The 16,697-nt window shown below is 40.5% G+C and overlaps 1 protein-coding gene across 9 annotated transcripts in view; it reads left to right on the top strand.

Annotated features, from left to right (window-relative positions):
• The window catches only part of DGKI (diacylglycerol kinase iota), a 226,140-nt gene that overhangs the window by 118,117 nt on the left and 91,326 nt on the right, over positions 1-16,697 (top strand). For 8 of the 9 annotated variants that reach the window (XM_052788831.1, XM_052788829.1, XM_052788837.1 and 5 more), the window contains 9 exons: positions 426-508; positions 1,964-2,024; positions 5,637-5,750; positions 6,241-6,378; positions 7,555-7,633; positions 12,336-12,391; positions 13,266-13,328; positions 13,549-13,622; positions 15,107-15,218. In XM_052788831.1, coding sequence (XP_052644791.1) covers positions 426-508; positions 1,964-2,024; positions 5,637-5,750; positions 6,241-6,378; positions 7,555-7,633; positions 12,336-12,391; positions 13,266-13,328; positions 13,549-13,622; positions 15,107-15,218 — 780 coding nt within the window. The remainder of the gene's footprint in view (positions 1-425; positions 509-1,963; positions 2,025-5,636; positions 5,751-6,240; positions 6,379-7,554; positions 7,634-12,335; positions 12,392-13,265; positions 13,329-13,548; positions 13,623-15,106; positions 15,219-16,697) is intronic. The other variant, XM_052788834.1, reaches the window with a different exon arrangement.

Below are 16,697 nucleotides of genomic sequence, written 5' to 3'. Positions count from 1 at the left end.
GTTCAATGTGATGGAGACTTTGCCCACAAGCTTGTTTGACTTCTTGCTGTCATGGATGGCTGAGGGTGGTGTGGGATAACAGAGATTTCTTTTTGCAGGTGGTGAGAGGCAGGAGAAAAGGTTGCTGTGGGAGCTGAACCTTTGGTCTGACCCCAAACACCTGTTCTTATGAACCATTAGTGATATGTGTTGTTAAATTTAGTCTATACGTATGCATGTGCACCCTGTCCAGATTGGTGGGTTGCTATTCTATAGAGCTGTCGTCTGTTATGCCACTTTCTGGTTTGTCTCTTTCTTGGTTTAAGTTTGCTTTATAAAGCACAGAAGAAAGAAAAGCAGTCCAAATATAGTGATAATGAACACTATTATTTCTAATAATCAAACTATTCATAATTTCCCTTCCTTTGATTTTTCTTTCTTCCCAGGGCACCAAGGTTCTCCAAATGTTTATGTGGTATTTGAATCCACGCCAGGTCTTTGATCTCTCTCAGGACGGGCCAAGAGATGCGTAAGTTCTTGAGCCTTCAGCACTGTGGACCATAATTCTTTTCTGATCAGGAAAGCAGATGAAGGTCTAGCTTGGATAGATTAGTAGTCTGTGTATGAGGTTCATGTATCCAGGTTTTGGTAGTGGGGGGGTGGGGTGCTGTACTGCAGGGGTGGCTTCTGTGAGAAGAGATCAGGAGCTGCCCCCGTGCCAGACAGAGCCAGTTCCAAATGGCTCCAAGACACACTCGCTGCTCATCCCAGTGCCTGACCATTCCCTACTGGCTGAGCATTACAATGGGGTGAGGCTGCCTCCAGACTTCCATATGTGACAGCAGCGTCCAACTATCTCTGCTTGCTGAGTAACTAACTCAGTTTATCTGGCAATAGTTGAAGTGTGAGCCACTTCCAAGGGAGGGAGGACCTGTCTTTAAAGGGCTGATTCTCACTGCTAAGGGTTAAGAGACCATCCTTCTATTGTGTTTAAGATAGGGATACTTGCTTTACTTAACCATCTGTTCAGCGCTACTTTCACAAGTTAGGCAGCACAAAAAGGTAATAAAAATGTAAAATCAAATATTTACCTGTATAAGAATGGTCCAAGTATTTGCTGTTGAAGGCATCTAAGCTTTTTTCCTGCAGAAACACCTCCACTGCTGATCCTCTCATGATGTATAGAAGCTTTAAGGTAGACATACAGTTTTCAGAGCTGTGTAATGGAGTTAAAGGAGGATTAGGTCCTCTGGTCACCTAGCTCTCTACATGTGAATGCACCCCCTCCATTTGGAGATATTTCATTATGCCTCTCTTTCATGCAACTGAAGGAGCAGGTCTTCAACATGTGCTTTTTTGGCTCTCCTGCTGGTATCTTAGGTCAGATATCCAGAGAAAGAACTCTATTAGATGTTCTTGCCTTCTGTGTTGTTAAAAAAAAGTAGTGACCAATTGAAGCTGTCATGTTCTACATGCCTCGGAAATGGTGGCTCAGCAAATCCTCATGAGGAACACTAAATTTTGTTTAAAGACCTCAAAGTTTATATTTGTTTTCTTAGGATAAGAGAAAAAGGAAAGATTTTGTCATCTCTAGAGGGAACATGAGAATCTGTCCTTTCAGATTTAGCATGGGAGCATGCTAAACTGATCAAATACTTCTCGGGACGTGCTGCCTAACCATGGAGGAAGGCCCCATTTCACATCCTAGTGGTTTTGTGCACGTGTGAAGATGTGAAATGAACCACAGGGCTCAGGTCGGGTTGGGGCCAATGCCGCCTGCAGCTGCCAGGGCTGGTGCCTCCTGACTGCTGAGGCTTTTGGTAACACTGAGATTTTTTTTTTTTTTTTCCCTGCCTCCACCCACATCCTTAGTAATGAATATTCAAAAATGCAGTAAGCGGCTGTTAAATTGTCACTCAGCAAAATGCATAAAAAGTGCCTGCATTGTTGTTCTGACTTTTTTCCCTTTCCCTCCCCTGGCCAGGCTGGAGCTGTACAGAAAAGTGCCAAACCTGCGGATCCTGGCCTGCGGCGGGGACGGGACGGTAGGTGGCTGGTGCCTGGCAGCCCCGTGGTCATTGGACAAGTGATTAAAATCCTCGCACCTCACAATGCCTGCAGAGCCAGATAACATAGCTTACGCTTGTGAAATCTATTACTTTTTTTATTTTCTGTGTGGCCTGGCTTGCGTAGTGATGGTGCCAGATCCTGATGTCCAAGGTCCTATCTGCTTTATGCATAAAGATTTGGTACAGCTTAAAAAAAAAAAAAAGACTAACTTTGCTGACCTCCTCTCACTATTTACACAGCTCTGAGGGTCTAGCAGGTTAAGTCAGTGTCTGGGAGCTACTAAATCTTAATTTCTGCTCCTTCCTGCTATTGTCTCCATGATGTCTGAGTACAGTCATATAGGGTCTCCTCTGTGCCTAAAGAAAGTGGGTTTTCCCACTTTCTTTACAAAATGTCTGTGAGGAAGGATATCATGTTGGTCACACTACTAGCCTGGGATCTGGCAGATCCAGGTTCAGTATCTTGCTTTGCTGCTGAATTTCTGTGTGTTCTTGGATAAGCGAATAAGGTAAGATCTTTAAAGGATTTAGGCACCCTTAGCTGGAGACAGGGTCTGCAGTTCAGGTTCTGCAGGCCATGAGGTAATGGAGGTACTACAACCCCATTATTCTTTCCAGTACTTAGGAACATTGTAAATCTCAGTCTGTGCCACTGAGTAGTTAAATGCAGTTGAAAAACTGACCTTTAATCTCTCTGAAGCTCAGTTCCCCAAACGTGCACTTGATAATAGTTATAACAGTAAGTATGGTAAGGAAAATACATTACTATTTTTAACGTGCAATGGCTGACCATGATAGATATATGTAGATGTTTAGGGTATGAGGAGAATTTTTTTTTTTTTTTTTTTTTAGTGAGCTGAACACCCACCCTTAATCCATCTCTGCTTGAATTTCTGGGGGAACTTCCTGTTCAGTTTCTGTGGGTTCTTTTAGTATTTAATTTTATATTTAATATATATAATAGTTCTATTACAAACCCCAGATGTAGGGATTATTAATACCAGTGCTTCCCCTGCCAGAGTGAAGAAGAAACCCCATGATTAGACTACTCAATTGCTGGTACCTGGGAAAATAAGATATTACTGTTACTGAATTGTGAACTTTCCTTGAGAAACATGCAAGGCATTCCTTTAGCAGAAGGCATAAGATGCAAAAAGCGTTTCAATCTGTTTCTGAAAGACTTTTTCTTCCACCTGAGGAAGCCCATATTTTAATAGGGAAAAAACAATTCATCCCGAAAATATTAAAATAGAAATGAATGCAACTACATTGAGTCTGACCATCCTTTGTTTTCTCTTTGCTGAGCAGTGCAAGCGACAGGTGGCAGCATCTTCTCATCAGTACGAGCAGCGTTCTACTATCACATTTGCTGCTGCTCAGTTTGAAGCAAATTAATATCTAGTTATTCCCAAAGCCATTACATCTAGAAATGAAAAATCTGGCTCAAACGGACTTAGTGAATATTCAATGAGACCAGATGTTACCTTGCATTATTGAGGTGAATCAGAACTTATTGTAACTTTTCCATCATCGTTGTTGCTGCTGTTCCTTTCCAGGGTATAAGTGGACAGCTTTGCTTACAAAGCAGTCAGGAGCTTTCTGTTTATAGGGAAATGACAGTCTATGTCATCCTTGATTGTAAAACTAATGTACAAGGTTTAGAAATGACCTCAAGTTAAATAACACTGTTGTACTTATAAACAGAAACTTCAGATTACTAATTGATCAGTTAAAAGCATTTACAAAAGTGGTAGGTATTGTAATGTTACCTGTACCAGTGGGAGGCTGAGGCACAGATGTACGGATTAAGTCAGTGGCAATGACAAAGGACTCTTTAAGAAGTCCTGACCCCAGTGAAGTTATCAGGAGCCTTTATTCTGTCTCCTGTTGTAAATACTGAAGGATAGATATTTTGAAAGGTAGAAGATTACTTACCTCTAAAAGTCCCTTAAGGGCTCTACTTAGTCCTACGATGCTGCCTATGATAGACCTAAGTACCTTTGGTGATATCCAAGTTCATGAGAGTTGCGATTCAGATGACTGTTGTCAGACAAAGAGCTCTAATGCGGGATCACATCCCAGATGAATGCTTTAATAATTGGACAACTGGTTATGATAAATAACTGATAAATGCTATTTATACAAAATTAAATTTATCTGTCAAGAGACTTGGAGAAAGACATACCCCAGAATACTGAATAGGGTGGTGGTTGCTGTATTTACCAGGCCACCCCCTCTGCAGTCCTTCAAATTCCAACTGTTGTTCCCAATGCCCATGTTATGCTGGGTGCCTTTTGTGAAGCTCCCATGTCATCCCAATTTGGGTTAAAAACCTATTTGAAATCATAGTAATATTAGTTGGGGGAGGAAAAATCCTGTCCAGCTGCAGTCAGGATTTCAGTTTTCTGTCTTACTTAAAAGTTCACATTTCCAGTAGAGACTGCACCTTTGAACACTGGCATCAGGAAAAAAAAAACCCAGCAAATTTTATCATCTTATATTTATTTTTTCGTAATTCTTTATTTAAAAATGCAGCACAGATTCTTTCACAGATTGTAATTTTTTCTTTTTAAAGGTGAGAAATAGTTAAAGAAAAAGTCCCATTTTCTTGTAGCCAGAATTTCAGTCATAAAAAGTTTGATAACGTCTTCAGCAACAATTCTTTCCCCCCTTGGGAATTACCATTTAATAAAACCAAAATATTTTACAGTAATTTGTTCCTTCTGGCTAGATTTCTATCTGAAAGTTTTATGTAGTCCAGAATAGAGACAGGAGAGAGAAATAGCTCTCTAAAATAACTAATAGCTTACGATACAAAAAAGCCAGATTCATCGTTCCAAGCCAACCCCTTCAACTCTGAGCATTGGTTTGTCTTTTTTTCTAGTCTTTTAGTCTTTTCTTATATATATATATATGTGTGTGTGTGTATACAAATGACTAGAATATATTTATTATGCTTTGCACTGAGTGAAATAATTCAGCACTAAGGTCTCTTGTCTGCGGAATGGGAGACCTGTGGGCACGTCCATGCTTGACTTCACTTGGACTCTGTTACAGGACATGCTCTGAGATACCATGCTGCCTTAATGTGTGTCTTGCATCATCTTTCATAACGGTTGTCAAAGGTTATTTTCCTTTAGCATAATGGCAATTTAAAAAAATTATCTTGAATTGTCCATATTATTTTTCACTCATTTTTACATACAGTATTTTTCAGAGCAATATTTAGGTAGCCTTATAATACCAGGTGTAATTCTATGTGTTTTCATACCCTGCTTAAAGAACAGCAACTTATGTGCTCCCTTTCCTCAGTATCTCTGTGTGCTGTTAAAGATAGCCAGTGTTTACATTCCATTGCTTCTGCTTGCACAGGAGCTTCATGAAAACTGCAGTAACTGTTCTCCGAAAGGTGAAACCTCAGGTGGGGCAGTTGTAGAATTAAATTTCAGATATCCTAATTTTCCCTTCTCCCTTTTGTTTTGCTTTATCTGCTCTGCAAAGGGGATACCATAAAAATATGTCTTTTTCCTTTTTCCCATCCCTTTTAATCTTGCTGAATAACAGTTCTTTGCATTTCCCATTTTATAGGTGGGCTGGATCCTCTCCATCCTTGATGAGCTGCAACTCAGCCCCCCGCCACCTGTGGCTGTCCTTCCGCTGGGCACCGGGAATGACCTTGCCCGCACCCTCAACTGGGGTGGGGTAAGCACTGACTGGGGTACCCGCATATGTGGGCTCTCAACTTGCTGCTCTGATTTAGTTGTGTAGGATGGAACTTCATTTTGGCTAAAATAGCAGGCAGACCTGTGTCCAAGGTCTGCTTCAGTTAGGCCCAATGGTTTGCTTCAATTTCCAGTCTGGGATCTTGGATTACTAATGATGTAGCTGTTGTAATAAAAGTGTACATAGATGTATCTGTCTGGTATTTCAGGCCAAGTAATGAGGAGGATATGCAGGCTTCTAATTTAAGCATAGTTTAAACTTTATTGCTCTGTGTTTATCCTTGACTACACGACTGGAGTTATTCCCGGCAAGGCAAATACTCTTTGAGTTCGTCTCCAATATTCTTAGGAACATTTGATCTGGCATTTTAGGCCTGTCTGAAAGGAGGGAGGTCTGCCAGGTAATTGGTGATTGACTTGCTTTGCTTTCACTATCCATGGCTGATACTCTGGTGAAACTCTGCTGTCAGGGTTACACCGATGAGCCAGTGTCCAAGATCCTGTGCCATGTAGAAGATGGGACCATTGTCCAGCTGGACCGCTGGAATCTCCAGGTTGAGCGCAACCCTGATTTGCCACAGGATGAGCTGGAGGATGGGGCACGTAAGGTTAGAGTCTTCTTTTTCCCAGGGAGACTATAGGACGCTTAGAGCATCTGTGGGTTATACCATAAGCTCCATGGGTGGGGAAGCTCTAAAACCTTTTAATTCTCTAGTTGCATCTCTTCCTTTTGCTCTCTTCTTGTGTCAGTACTTCCAGAGGTGTGTGAAATGTAATGCATACCAGCCATTTATTTGTTGTTTGTAACTCCCAGGCATTGAGCATTTATCTCAAGAACTAAACCCTGGAAAAAATCCCTAGCATTTTATCTGAAAGGTCATTGTTGTTTTTCTCTAGTTAACCTGGGGTGGCAGGAGGAGCAACCTTGTGACTACCATCCATTCCTAAATTAGACAAAACTAAAAACAGCATGTAGAATTTTATTCCATAGGATTTTGCTAATGGATACCGTTTCCTACTTTACAGCAAGGCATAGTGTATTTCTGTATTTAACTTCTTCATGTGTGGGTCTCCATATAATCTCCATTAGTGTATCTTGATAGTTGAAGAATGGGAAAATTTTTATGTGAGGGGATCACATTTATAGTAATACATCATTTGGACTGGAGGTGTTGAAAATGTTACAATCATAAAAAAAAGATTCTGTGAACCATTTTCCTGTTCTCAGTTACAATTTCTAGCTTACCTATTGGATGCTACTGTTCTCTCTCCACAGCCCTGCTGGGCACGTGTAATGATGAAGAGGCCAGATGTGTGCTTCCCTGCCTCATGCATCCTCAATAGAATTAGGGCTTCTTGTCTGGGACTTGCATCGCTCCTGGTTATATATGAAGCAGGAAGAACAAAGCTTGAGTTTTGTTCGCCATGCTGAGCTTGAAGTGCCAGCAATTAGGAAAACCTTTGTATTGACATGTTAAGTGGAGCAGCATTATGGGAAACCTCAATGACAACATAAGGAACCCTTTGATGGGTTTACAAAGATACATGTATGGTCATAAAGCACTGTAGATGTGTTTGTGTTCTTCGGGGTTTTGTATCCGATCATCTTCTACAAGCCATTACTAATCTTCAGAGCAACCTTCCGCATACGTTTCCCTGATACATTCCACTTTCTTCTTCATAAGTTTTCATGACATGCCAGGTTTAAAGTATTTAATTCCTGGTGTGTCATGGAATGTTTCATTTGTGTTATTTTAACATGTCTTTTTATTATCCAATTACAGCTTCCTCTCAGTGTCTTCAATAATTACTTCAGCCTTGGATTTGATGCACATGTTACACTGGAGTTCCATGAATCTAGAGGTAATAGGAACTTTTTATTTCCTTAGCCTTGGGAATGGGCAGTTATTTTATGAATTGCAACTGGAGTTGGATTTAACATCTTATAATTCTTATAATTCAGAAGGAAAGCTGGACCATAAAAACCCAAGATATATACATGTAGGAAAGAATTGATTGTATCATGAGTTTCCAAGGGACTTCATGATTTAAATATGAAAAAAGTACAAGGAAAAATGGCATTTACTGGAGGAAAAGGGCTAAAAGGGGAGCTTTTCAAAGTTTTTGATCTTCTAAAGGAGATACCAAGTACAGATATAAAGAAAGTTTATGCTGATGCAGAAGTGTCAAAATAAGAGCAGAACGAAAAACAAATGTAAGTCAGGTGCAACTGTAGAGGTGGAGGGAGGAGAAAAGCTGCAAGACTGTGGAAGTAGCAGCATAGCAGGAGGATAACTGTGTTCTTAAACTGAACAGCTGTTTCCTATGGATTGGTATAACATAATATCATTGGACTTGGTTGTCGTGGTTTAACCCCAGCCAGCAACTAAACACCACGCAGCCGCTCACTCACTCCCCCCCCCCCCCCAGTGGGATGGGGGAGAAAATCAGGAAAAGAAGCAAAACCCGTGGGTTGAGATAAGAACGGTTTAATAGAACAGAAAAAGAAGAAACTAATAATGATAATGATAACACTAATAAAATGACAACAGAAATAATGAAAGGATTGGAATGTACAAATGATGCGCAGTGCAATTGCTCACCACCCGCCGACCGACACCCCGCCAGTCCCCGAGCGGCGAATCCCTGCCCCCACTTCCCCGTTCCTATACTAGATGGGACGTCACATGGTATGGAATACCCCGTTGGCCAGTTTGGGTCAGGTGCCCTGGCTGTGTCCTGTGCCAACTTCTTGTGCCCCTCCAGCTTTCTCACTGGCTGGGCATGAGAAGCTGAAAAATCCTTGACATTAGTCTAAACACTACTGAGCAACAACTGAAAACATCAGTGTTATCAACATTCTTCACATACTGAACTCAAAACACAGCACTGTACCAGCTACTAGGAAGACAGTTAACTCTATCCCAGCTGAAACCAGGACATTGGTACAGACCCAGAGTGTGTCTATGCAAGTAAAATGTTTTAGTGTCCACAAAACTGTCAGGAATTTGAGCTGCTGTGGCATCCTGTTTGTCCCCTTGCCGATGGCAATTATATCACCCCATACAGATCCAAATATAGCTAAACAGGTGGGCTTTGGACTGATGTGAATTGCTCTATTTATATGGTTTAGGCAAGCATGCGTGTATAAACAAACCTTGTTCAATTGTCTGTGTTCAGCTTTTGGTCATTTCAGCTTCATATGCAGGTATTTTTTCTGAATCACAGCCTCCCTTATCTTCACTTTCATACTATCAGAGTGTCATTTCAAGATTAAAAGATAGCACTCTAATGCCATGCTAAATAAAGAGCAGGATACATGATGGAATGAGCTAATGCATATTTTATAATGTTTAAGACTGCTTCAAGCTTTAGGAATAATAATGAGGGGCCACAAGAGGGCACAGGAATGAAATGATGACAGCTGTATGCATTTTTTTATGAATGCATATCACTATGCATTGCTAATGTGACTGTGAATATACTGTATAGATGAAATGCATGGCTACTTTCTCACTTAATGGAGGCATTACTTAATAATGAAGTTATGGAGCCCTATAAAGAATGGATGTTATTCCAGAGATGCCAGTGTTTTAAAAATTTACATGGATGAAAAAATACTTGGCAGAGCAAGATGTGTGTCTGTGAGTGGGTATGTGTGGCCAGGACAGCTTTCCACAGCACAAGGGCCTGCTCTTACAAGTCATTAGTGTTGGTGTCTTCCTTACCCTCTCAAATGCTAAAATATACAGAGTCCTATGTATTTTAGGAGAGAAAAGCTTATAGCCTTGGAGGTGTTGCTGGTGTGTGGGTTTTATTGTTTTTCATGTGGAATTGGGGTTGTTCAGTCTAGAGAAGAGAAGACTCGAGAGAGACATTATTGTGGCCTTTTAATACTTAAAGGGGGCTTATAAAAAAGATAGGGACAGAGATTTTAGTAGGGCCTGTTGCGATAGGAGAAGGAGTAATCATTTTAAACTAAAAGAAGGTAGGTTTAGGTTAGATATAAGGAAGAATTTTTTACAATGAGGGTGGTGAAACACTGGAACAGGTTGCCCAGAGAGGTGGTAGATACCCCATCGCTGGAAACATTCAAGGTCAGGTTGGACGGGACTCTGAGCAACCTGATCTAGTTGAAGATGTCCCTACTTACTGCAGGGGCTTGGACCAGGTGACCTTTAAAGGTTCCTTCCAACCCAAACTATTATATAATTCTATGAATTAAGCAGTGCAAAACAGATTCTGATCTTATTTACAATGGATGACAATCCAGAGAAACTCTTAGCAGAACTTTAGCAAAACTTAAAGCACTTTCATGGCTGTAACACTTGGTCCATTAAGATAAGTGGTTGTATGCAGTTGCTAATGTGGAGCTATTATAATCACACATAGTATTAAAATAAGCAAACACCAATCGCCCCCTCCCCCCCCCCCCCCCCGCCCCAAACCAAAATAAATTAAATCGATTTGAACTCTTATCCTATCAGGGCACTTTATGCAATAGAGATTGGTCAATTGTTATATTTAGAATAAGCAGTAATTGCAGTGTCTCAGAGAAACCTGCACATGAATGTGGCCTTTTCCATGGCAACCTCTACACTTTTCTCATGACTAATCAGATTGAGCCTTGAGGGTTGGCTCCAAGCCTAATGTGTTTAGCTCTGCTTCTTCAGGAAGTGTTCTGGGTAGCGACTCTTTCCAGTTTCTTCCCTTGTTATCCTTATGCTTTGGTGGAGCAGAGGAGATGTGATTTACTTTATCCCTGTTGACGTGCTGTTTGATCCCTCAGCTCTACAGGACTGTTCATTTGCAGGACACCCTCCTACCACACACACACAGAGTCTAACATGTTCCATTTCCTACTCCCTTGATGGCTTGTGAATGGTGAGGATGGAGTGAACCTTGGATATGCAGATTTACTTCTACAATCAAAGTTGCACTCTGATCAACTTTAGGCTCTATTCTACATTGCAGAAAGAGTCAGTCCTTCCTCCCTACCCATGCTCATCTGCTATGTCAGAAGTAGGAGCAGTTCAGTATGTTGAAAGACTGCTGAATCCCTGACCTCAGAAAGGCTCCTGTTCTGTTCTAAACTGGGTCTTTGGTTCTGGTCAGTATTTGTTATAAGATCCATGTAAGAGCCAGTGCTCTGGTGGCTGCTGCCTGGAGCCGTCGGGGATAGCCACATCAGAGAACACGCAGCACAGGCACCGAGCCTTCAGGAGCCTCCCGTTTCTTAGCATAGGGTGTTGAACTTTCTACAAAGAGCTGTCAGCTCAGTAAGTGAAATAAGATTTATTTATGCAGTTAAATTAATCGTTTGAAGATGTGGCCCTGACTGCATTCCAGGCTCACATGTGACACAACCCATGGATGATACAGTAGCTGGGCAAACAATCAAACAAGAAATGTGAAGTAGCTCGTTCTTACAAAATGGAGCCTTGTACTGTGAGATGTAGTGACTTCAAAGAGAACCAAAAGGATTGTTTCAAGTGGTCATTTGGGAAGAAGTAATTTGGAAGTGTTCACACCAGTGTGATGCTTTAGCTAGAAGGACTATCTTGATAGTTGAATGTTTTCACTAGAGAATCAGTGAACCAGGTAGGTGATCGGTACTACCACTGGATACAGTGTCAGAAGGGCTGCTTCTGAAATCTCTGGATGCCACAGACTAGGAAAGCAGTTCCCAAGGAGGCACAAGAATGACCTGTATTCTGGGAAACATGCCTTATACTGGGAGATTAAAGGAGCTCCGTTTAGCTTATCGGAAAGAAGGTTAAGAGGCGATTTAATCACTGCCTATAAGTATTTACTCAAGGAGAAGATATCTGATAGTTGAGGGCTCTTTAATCTGACAGAGAAGTATAATAAGATTTTGCAGTTGGCAGTTGAAGTCTGAAAAGTTCAAGGTAGGAAAAAACTCCCACATTTATTTTAACAGTGAGAATAATTAACCATTAGATGTGCATTACTACTGGACTATTAAAATTCTCCATCACTTGGAGTCTAATCAAAATGAAACAGCTCTCTAAATAGGTTTTAGAGTAACCCCTTATTTTTTTCCTGCAGGAATATTTGGGTAGAGATGCCTATTCCTCAGTACCTCTTTGTAACACATGAGAATGTAGGTGTCTGTTTCATCTTGTGATTTACTAATGCTTTACTTCTGCTTCAAAGCAGGGGTTAGCGTTTCATGGATTTCTAATAATTCTTAGAGGTCTGTTCTGCGTTGGTAGTAACAGAAGTCTCACAAATGGTACTGAGAGATCATAAGTTGAATAGTCTGAGAGGTGCTAAATTAACTGCTTGTATTTGTGTTAACTCTTTGCTCATGTTTCCATCTATTTTCACTGTATAGGAAAGGGAAAGAATTCAATATCAGTGTTTGAAATCTGATAGCAATAATGGCATGGGTGGGAGACTCTCACACAGGAAATGTATGTTAATATTTTCAACGAGTGATGTATGCTAAAAGCACTACAGTGCTAGCAGGGAATGTGAAGGTACAATGGAGTCTACTTGTTTTATTAGGGTGTTCATATTTTTCTTTTTTATCCTTTCACAGAAGCAAATCCAGAGAAATTCAACAGCCGATTTAGGAATAAAATGTTTTATGCAGGGGTGAGTTGTGATTCATCTTACAGAATGATGTTAACTTAGTTGTTTGAGTGTTTTCTTAAGTACCTTCCCCCTCACTTTCTCACATCAGGAGCTCATGCCAGTTCATTTTGCCTGTTGCAATTTAAAGTGCACATGTACTGTTTCTGGCAATGCCACACACGTGTGTCTGTTGGAAAGTGCCTGAAGCACTATTGTTTTACAGAGTTTAGCAGGTGAGAGAAGTGCTACTCCTTTGGACATAGTACTGGTCGTGTCTTGGCTCCCCAGCTTCTGGCTCATAAGCTTCTCAACAAACTGCTCTGCTTCTTTCAGGGTTTGGGAAGCACATTGATATTGACTTTCCTAGAGAAATTCCCCAAGTGTTGGCCTGTATCTTTGTAGGTTTGAGGAGTAGTCTTGGATGTAGGGTCATGGGGAGTGGAGGGCAGACATCAGCTATTTGGGGTGATTAATTTTGAAGTGTGAATACGCAAATAAAATTACCCACTTCTGCATTCAGGAGGTGCATGGACAACACTTCATTCTAAAATGCAGCTATTAAGAGAGGAACACTAATTTAATAATGCATGACATGTAATGTCTTTCTGGATGATGACTTCCACCATACCCATGTGCCTTAAACATAGAAACAAATATGTGAGCAAGAATTTGCATTTAAATCCTTGGGTGCCCAAGGACCTTCTTTGGTTAACCTCTCAAAAGGAGAAGTATCATAATTTAAAAAAAAAATAAAAATCATACCTCCTGAGAACAAGAAAGAATAGGTTTGACAAAAGGATGGCATTTTGGTAATTAGCTTTGTGGTGGGATAAGAAATGAGGAAAGAGAAGAGAGGAAGCACTGATGACAATTCCTGCACTTATTTCTGTTGCAGGCAGCCTTTACAGACTTTCTGCAAAGAAGCTCAAGAGATTTATCCAAGCATGTTAAAGTTGTGGTAAGTATAAGAAATTGTATCATAGTATTGTGGGAAGAGGGGGGAATGGAGAAAAAGCGAGGTGAGAGTTTAATGGCTCTGTTACTTTTCAGTTTTGAGCATGACATTTGCAACACATTCCAAGGAAAGTCTTGGGAAAGTTGTTACAAAGCAGCAACACTTCTCTTGTCTGTGGCTCCATTCAGCAATTTCTCTGTGCTCTGTCACTTTGGCTTTGTAGTGTGATGGTACAGACCTGACTCCAAAGATCCAGGAGCTGAAGTTCCAGTGTATAGTGTTTTTAAACATACCCAGGTAAGCTCAAGATAGATGCTTGGAGTTATTAATAAATAAATAACGATACCTACAAGTTGTCCTAGACTGGGTGGGTGTGAAGGGCAAGTATTGCCTTCTTGAGAGCTAGGTGCTTATAATACCATTCATTAGCAATATGGAATGGGATCTGAGTTCAGGGTGCAGCTAAGCCATCCTTTAAAAAGTTGAATATCCTGATACAGGGATAGTAGAAATGATTAACAAACATGCTTTCAAAAGTTGTGCACCTAACCTGCAAACAAGGTAGTAAAGACACAGATGCCTGGTCTTTCACTTAATTAGAAGCAGTGTGTGAAAAAAGGGTGCGGGGTGAGGGGGAAGCAGAGGGGGCTTAAAAAAGGATCAATATTTTTCTGGTAAAGGAACATCAAATTGTTGAAAGAAGTGCTGGTTTTTAACATGTAAGAAGGTGTCCCGAATAGAAATGTAGCTGTATTCTTAAAAGTTGTCTATCTCCTGCTCTCCAGAGCAGTAATCTCCAAACTTTTTTATTGTGCACCTCTTATCAGTAAAAAAAATTTTTGAGCACCATCCCAATATATGTATATTTATTTATAAATTATATACATGTACTACTGTACTAATATATACATTATAAAACATACACAGAAATAGAAATTAAGAAAGGATGTGATAAAGATGAAACACAATATTTGAATTTTTTCTCTTATTTATTAAAAGTACAAACAATATTTTCTTCACACACCTTAATTTTCTTGTCGGTTGTGGGTTTTTCTTGCACACTGCCTGTGGTGCATGCACCCCACTTTGGATACTGGTACTTCAGACAGCCTACCACTTTGCTCCACATGCAGTCCCAAGCACTTGATCTTTTGAATTCTGCACTGCCCTCACTGCAAGCTTCTGCTTGGTGTCACCTCTCCAAAGTTCCCCCTTCTATCACTCAGATCACTTTTAAATCCATTCTTTAATGATAGGAGTAACAGATGCCACAGCTGCATCTGTTCCTGCTTCTTATTTCTCCCTGCCTCCTCAAACTCTGAAATGTTTTGCATTCCTTATCCTGTTAGAGCTTCTGAGCCAGCAGGGAGAGAGGAAATGGAGCTCCAAGGCTGGGAGTTGGTGCTGCAGCCCCATGCCCGTGTAGCAGAGGGGCTGAGCAGCTTTCTGGTCATCTGCAGAAAGCAAAGCAAGTGGAGAGAACAAAGTGCTGCTGCTCTGTTATCTATTCCTGGTGTTTCCCCATTTTCCTTTCATGAAGGAACCTGCTAAAGATTATGATGGATACATTTATGGATGGTGTACTAGCCTGGAAACAAGAGACAGATTGTCCTTTTTGTCCAGTCCTTGCCAGCATAACTTTTAATTGTCCCTGAACTGAATCCTGGAATGGATATCTGAATACTTCTGGAGGACAGCAGAACAGGCCAACAGGCTACTAATCAGGACCCATCAGGGCAAACTGCCTTCTCAAAGCTTGCTTTCCAAACCTCTTTCTGTAGGTATTGTGCTGGCACAATGCCCTGGGGAAACCCTGGAGATCACAGAGACTTTGAGCCTCAGCGTCATGATGATGGCTACATTGAAGTCATTGGGTTCACCATGGCCTCACTGGTAAGTATACTGCAGGTGCTACCAGACTTGCTGAATTCTCTGGGTGGTGTTAGAGAGTGCAAAGTTGCCCTCATTATTGAGGAACCACCATGATTCCACATATTCAATCAGCTAAGGCCAAAACATGCTCTTCTATTAGGTTTTCAATGAGGGGGACAAATTGTAGTTTTCTAATAAAAGAAGTGTTAGTTAATAATAAAAATGTGCTCTTTGCAAAATATGGCTAATTTGCACATGCAGTGCTCCCAAGCGTCAAGATTATTGCAGTAAAACCAGCATGCATGCACGTTTTTACTGTGGGAATGTTCTATAGTCAAATAATTACTCCTGTTTCTTTTTAGCTGTGTATATTTCAATCTATGGCATAAAAGTTCAATTTTTTTTTTTTGTAAAACAGGCTACTGGAAACAAATATGAAATATTATATAAAATGATATGCCCATACAGTTTCTATACGCCCACCAAAAATGTTGTGAAAATTTAGTAAAAGCTGTGGAAAATTTAGTAATATTTCTGGCACAAATGTTATCTCTCTTTTTGTTCTGCTAGGGAAAGAAAATTCAACCAACAATTTTAATTTGGCAGTGCACTTTCTGTCAATAATGTCCTTAAAGTGAACTAAAGCTGAGTTACTATAAAGCAATCTCACTGTGAATTACACTAGTGACCTACTGTCACAGTGGTTAAACGCAGTTGACAGTCTCTTCAGAGGATGATTAAATGCAGTCAGACTTGGTAGTTATCCCTGTGCTAGCAGTAATCTACCTAAGGCACTTCAACTTGAACTTAGGGTGACCAACAGAAGTCACTTATCAGGGCTTCCTGGAAGGTTTGTTTAGGTCCTGCTTAAGTCCATACTCTTAGGCCTTTGTTGCTGCTATGTCTTGTGTGGACTATGTTAAAGCTAACATGGATAAGCCTGTTTTCACTAAACTCACACATTTATTTGTTATGTGACCTGCCCTCGGTGCATATTGTATTCAGTGAATATCCATGATAATGGTGTTTGCTTCCTCAAAGAGAAATTCAGACAAATCTAATCTTCAAAGTAAGCAGGAGTAAAAGGTTGCCTTGATCAGCAATCATTTCTTTAGAAGTCTCAGTTAAAGATTCTTTTTTGGTCTCTCTTTTGTTTTGATGGATTTAGTGGACTAGGGAAATAACCTACAAGCAAGCAGAATTCTGTTAGCCTAGTAGATCATGTGGAATTGAACATTTGTTACTTCACCCCTGAAGGTTTTAGGCTACGTTTCTGAAAATGCTGTCAAAAGTTTATTTAGCATGTACCAACTGGCAATTTTCAGCTGGAATATTTTTTGGGTTTGCCATTGTGTCTCTAGCCGCTCGCAGTAGCTAAAGTGATCTCAAAGCTACCAACAATTTCAGTTGGAATTGAATTTAAATAGTAGGGCCCTTTTATAGGAAGCCTAGTTCAGAACTGAGGGTCTACAAGCCTACATCAGCTGTGATGCTGATGAA

This window comes from Harpia harpyja, chromosome 6 (assembly GCF_026419915.1).
Source record: "Harpia harpyja isolate bHarHar1 chromosome 6, bHarHar1 primary haplotype, whole genome shotgun sequence".
Lineage (NCBI taxonomy): Eukaryota > Metazoa > Chordata > Aves > Accipitriformes > Accipitridae > Harpia > Harpia harpyja.
The sequence above is the reverse complement of the archived record's forward strand: the minus strand, read 5'-3'. Positions and strand labels throughout refer to the sequence as shown.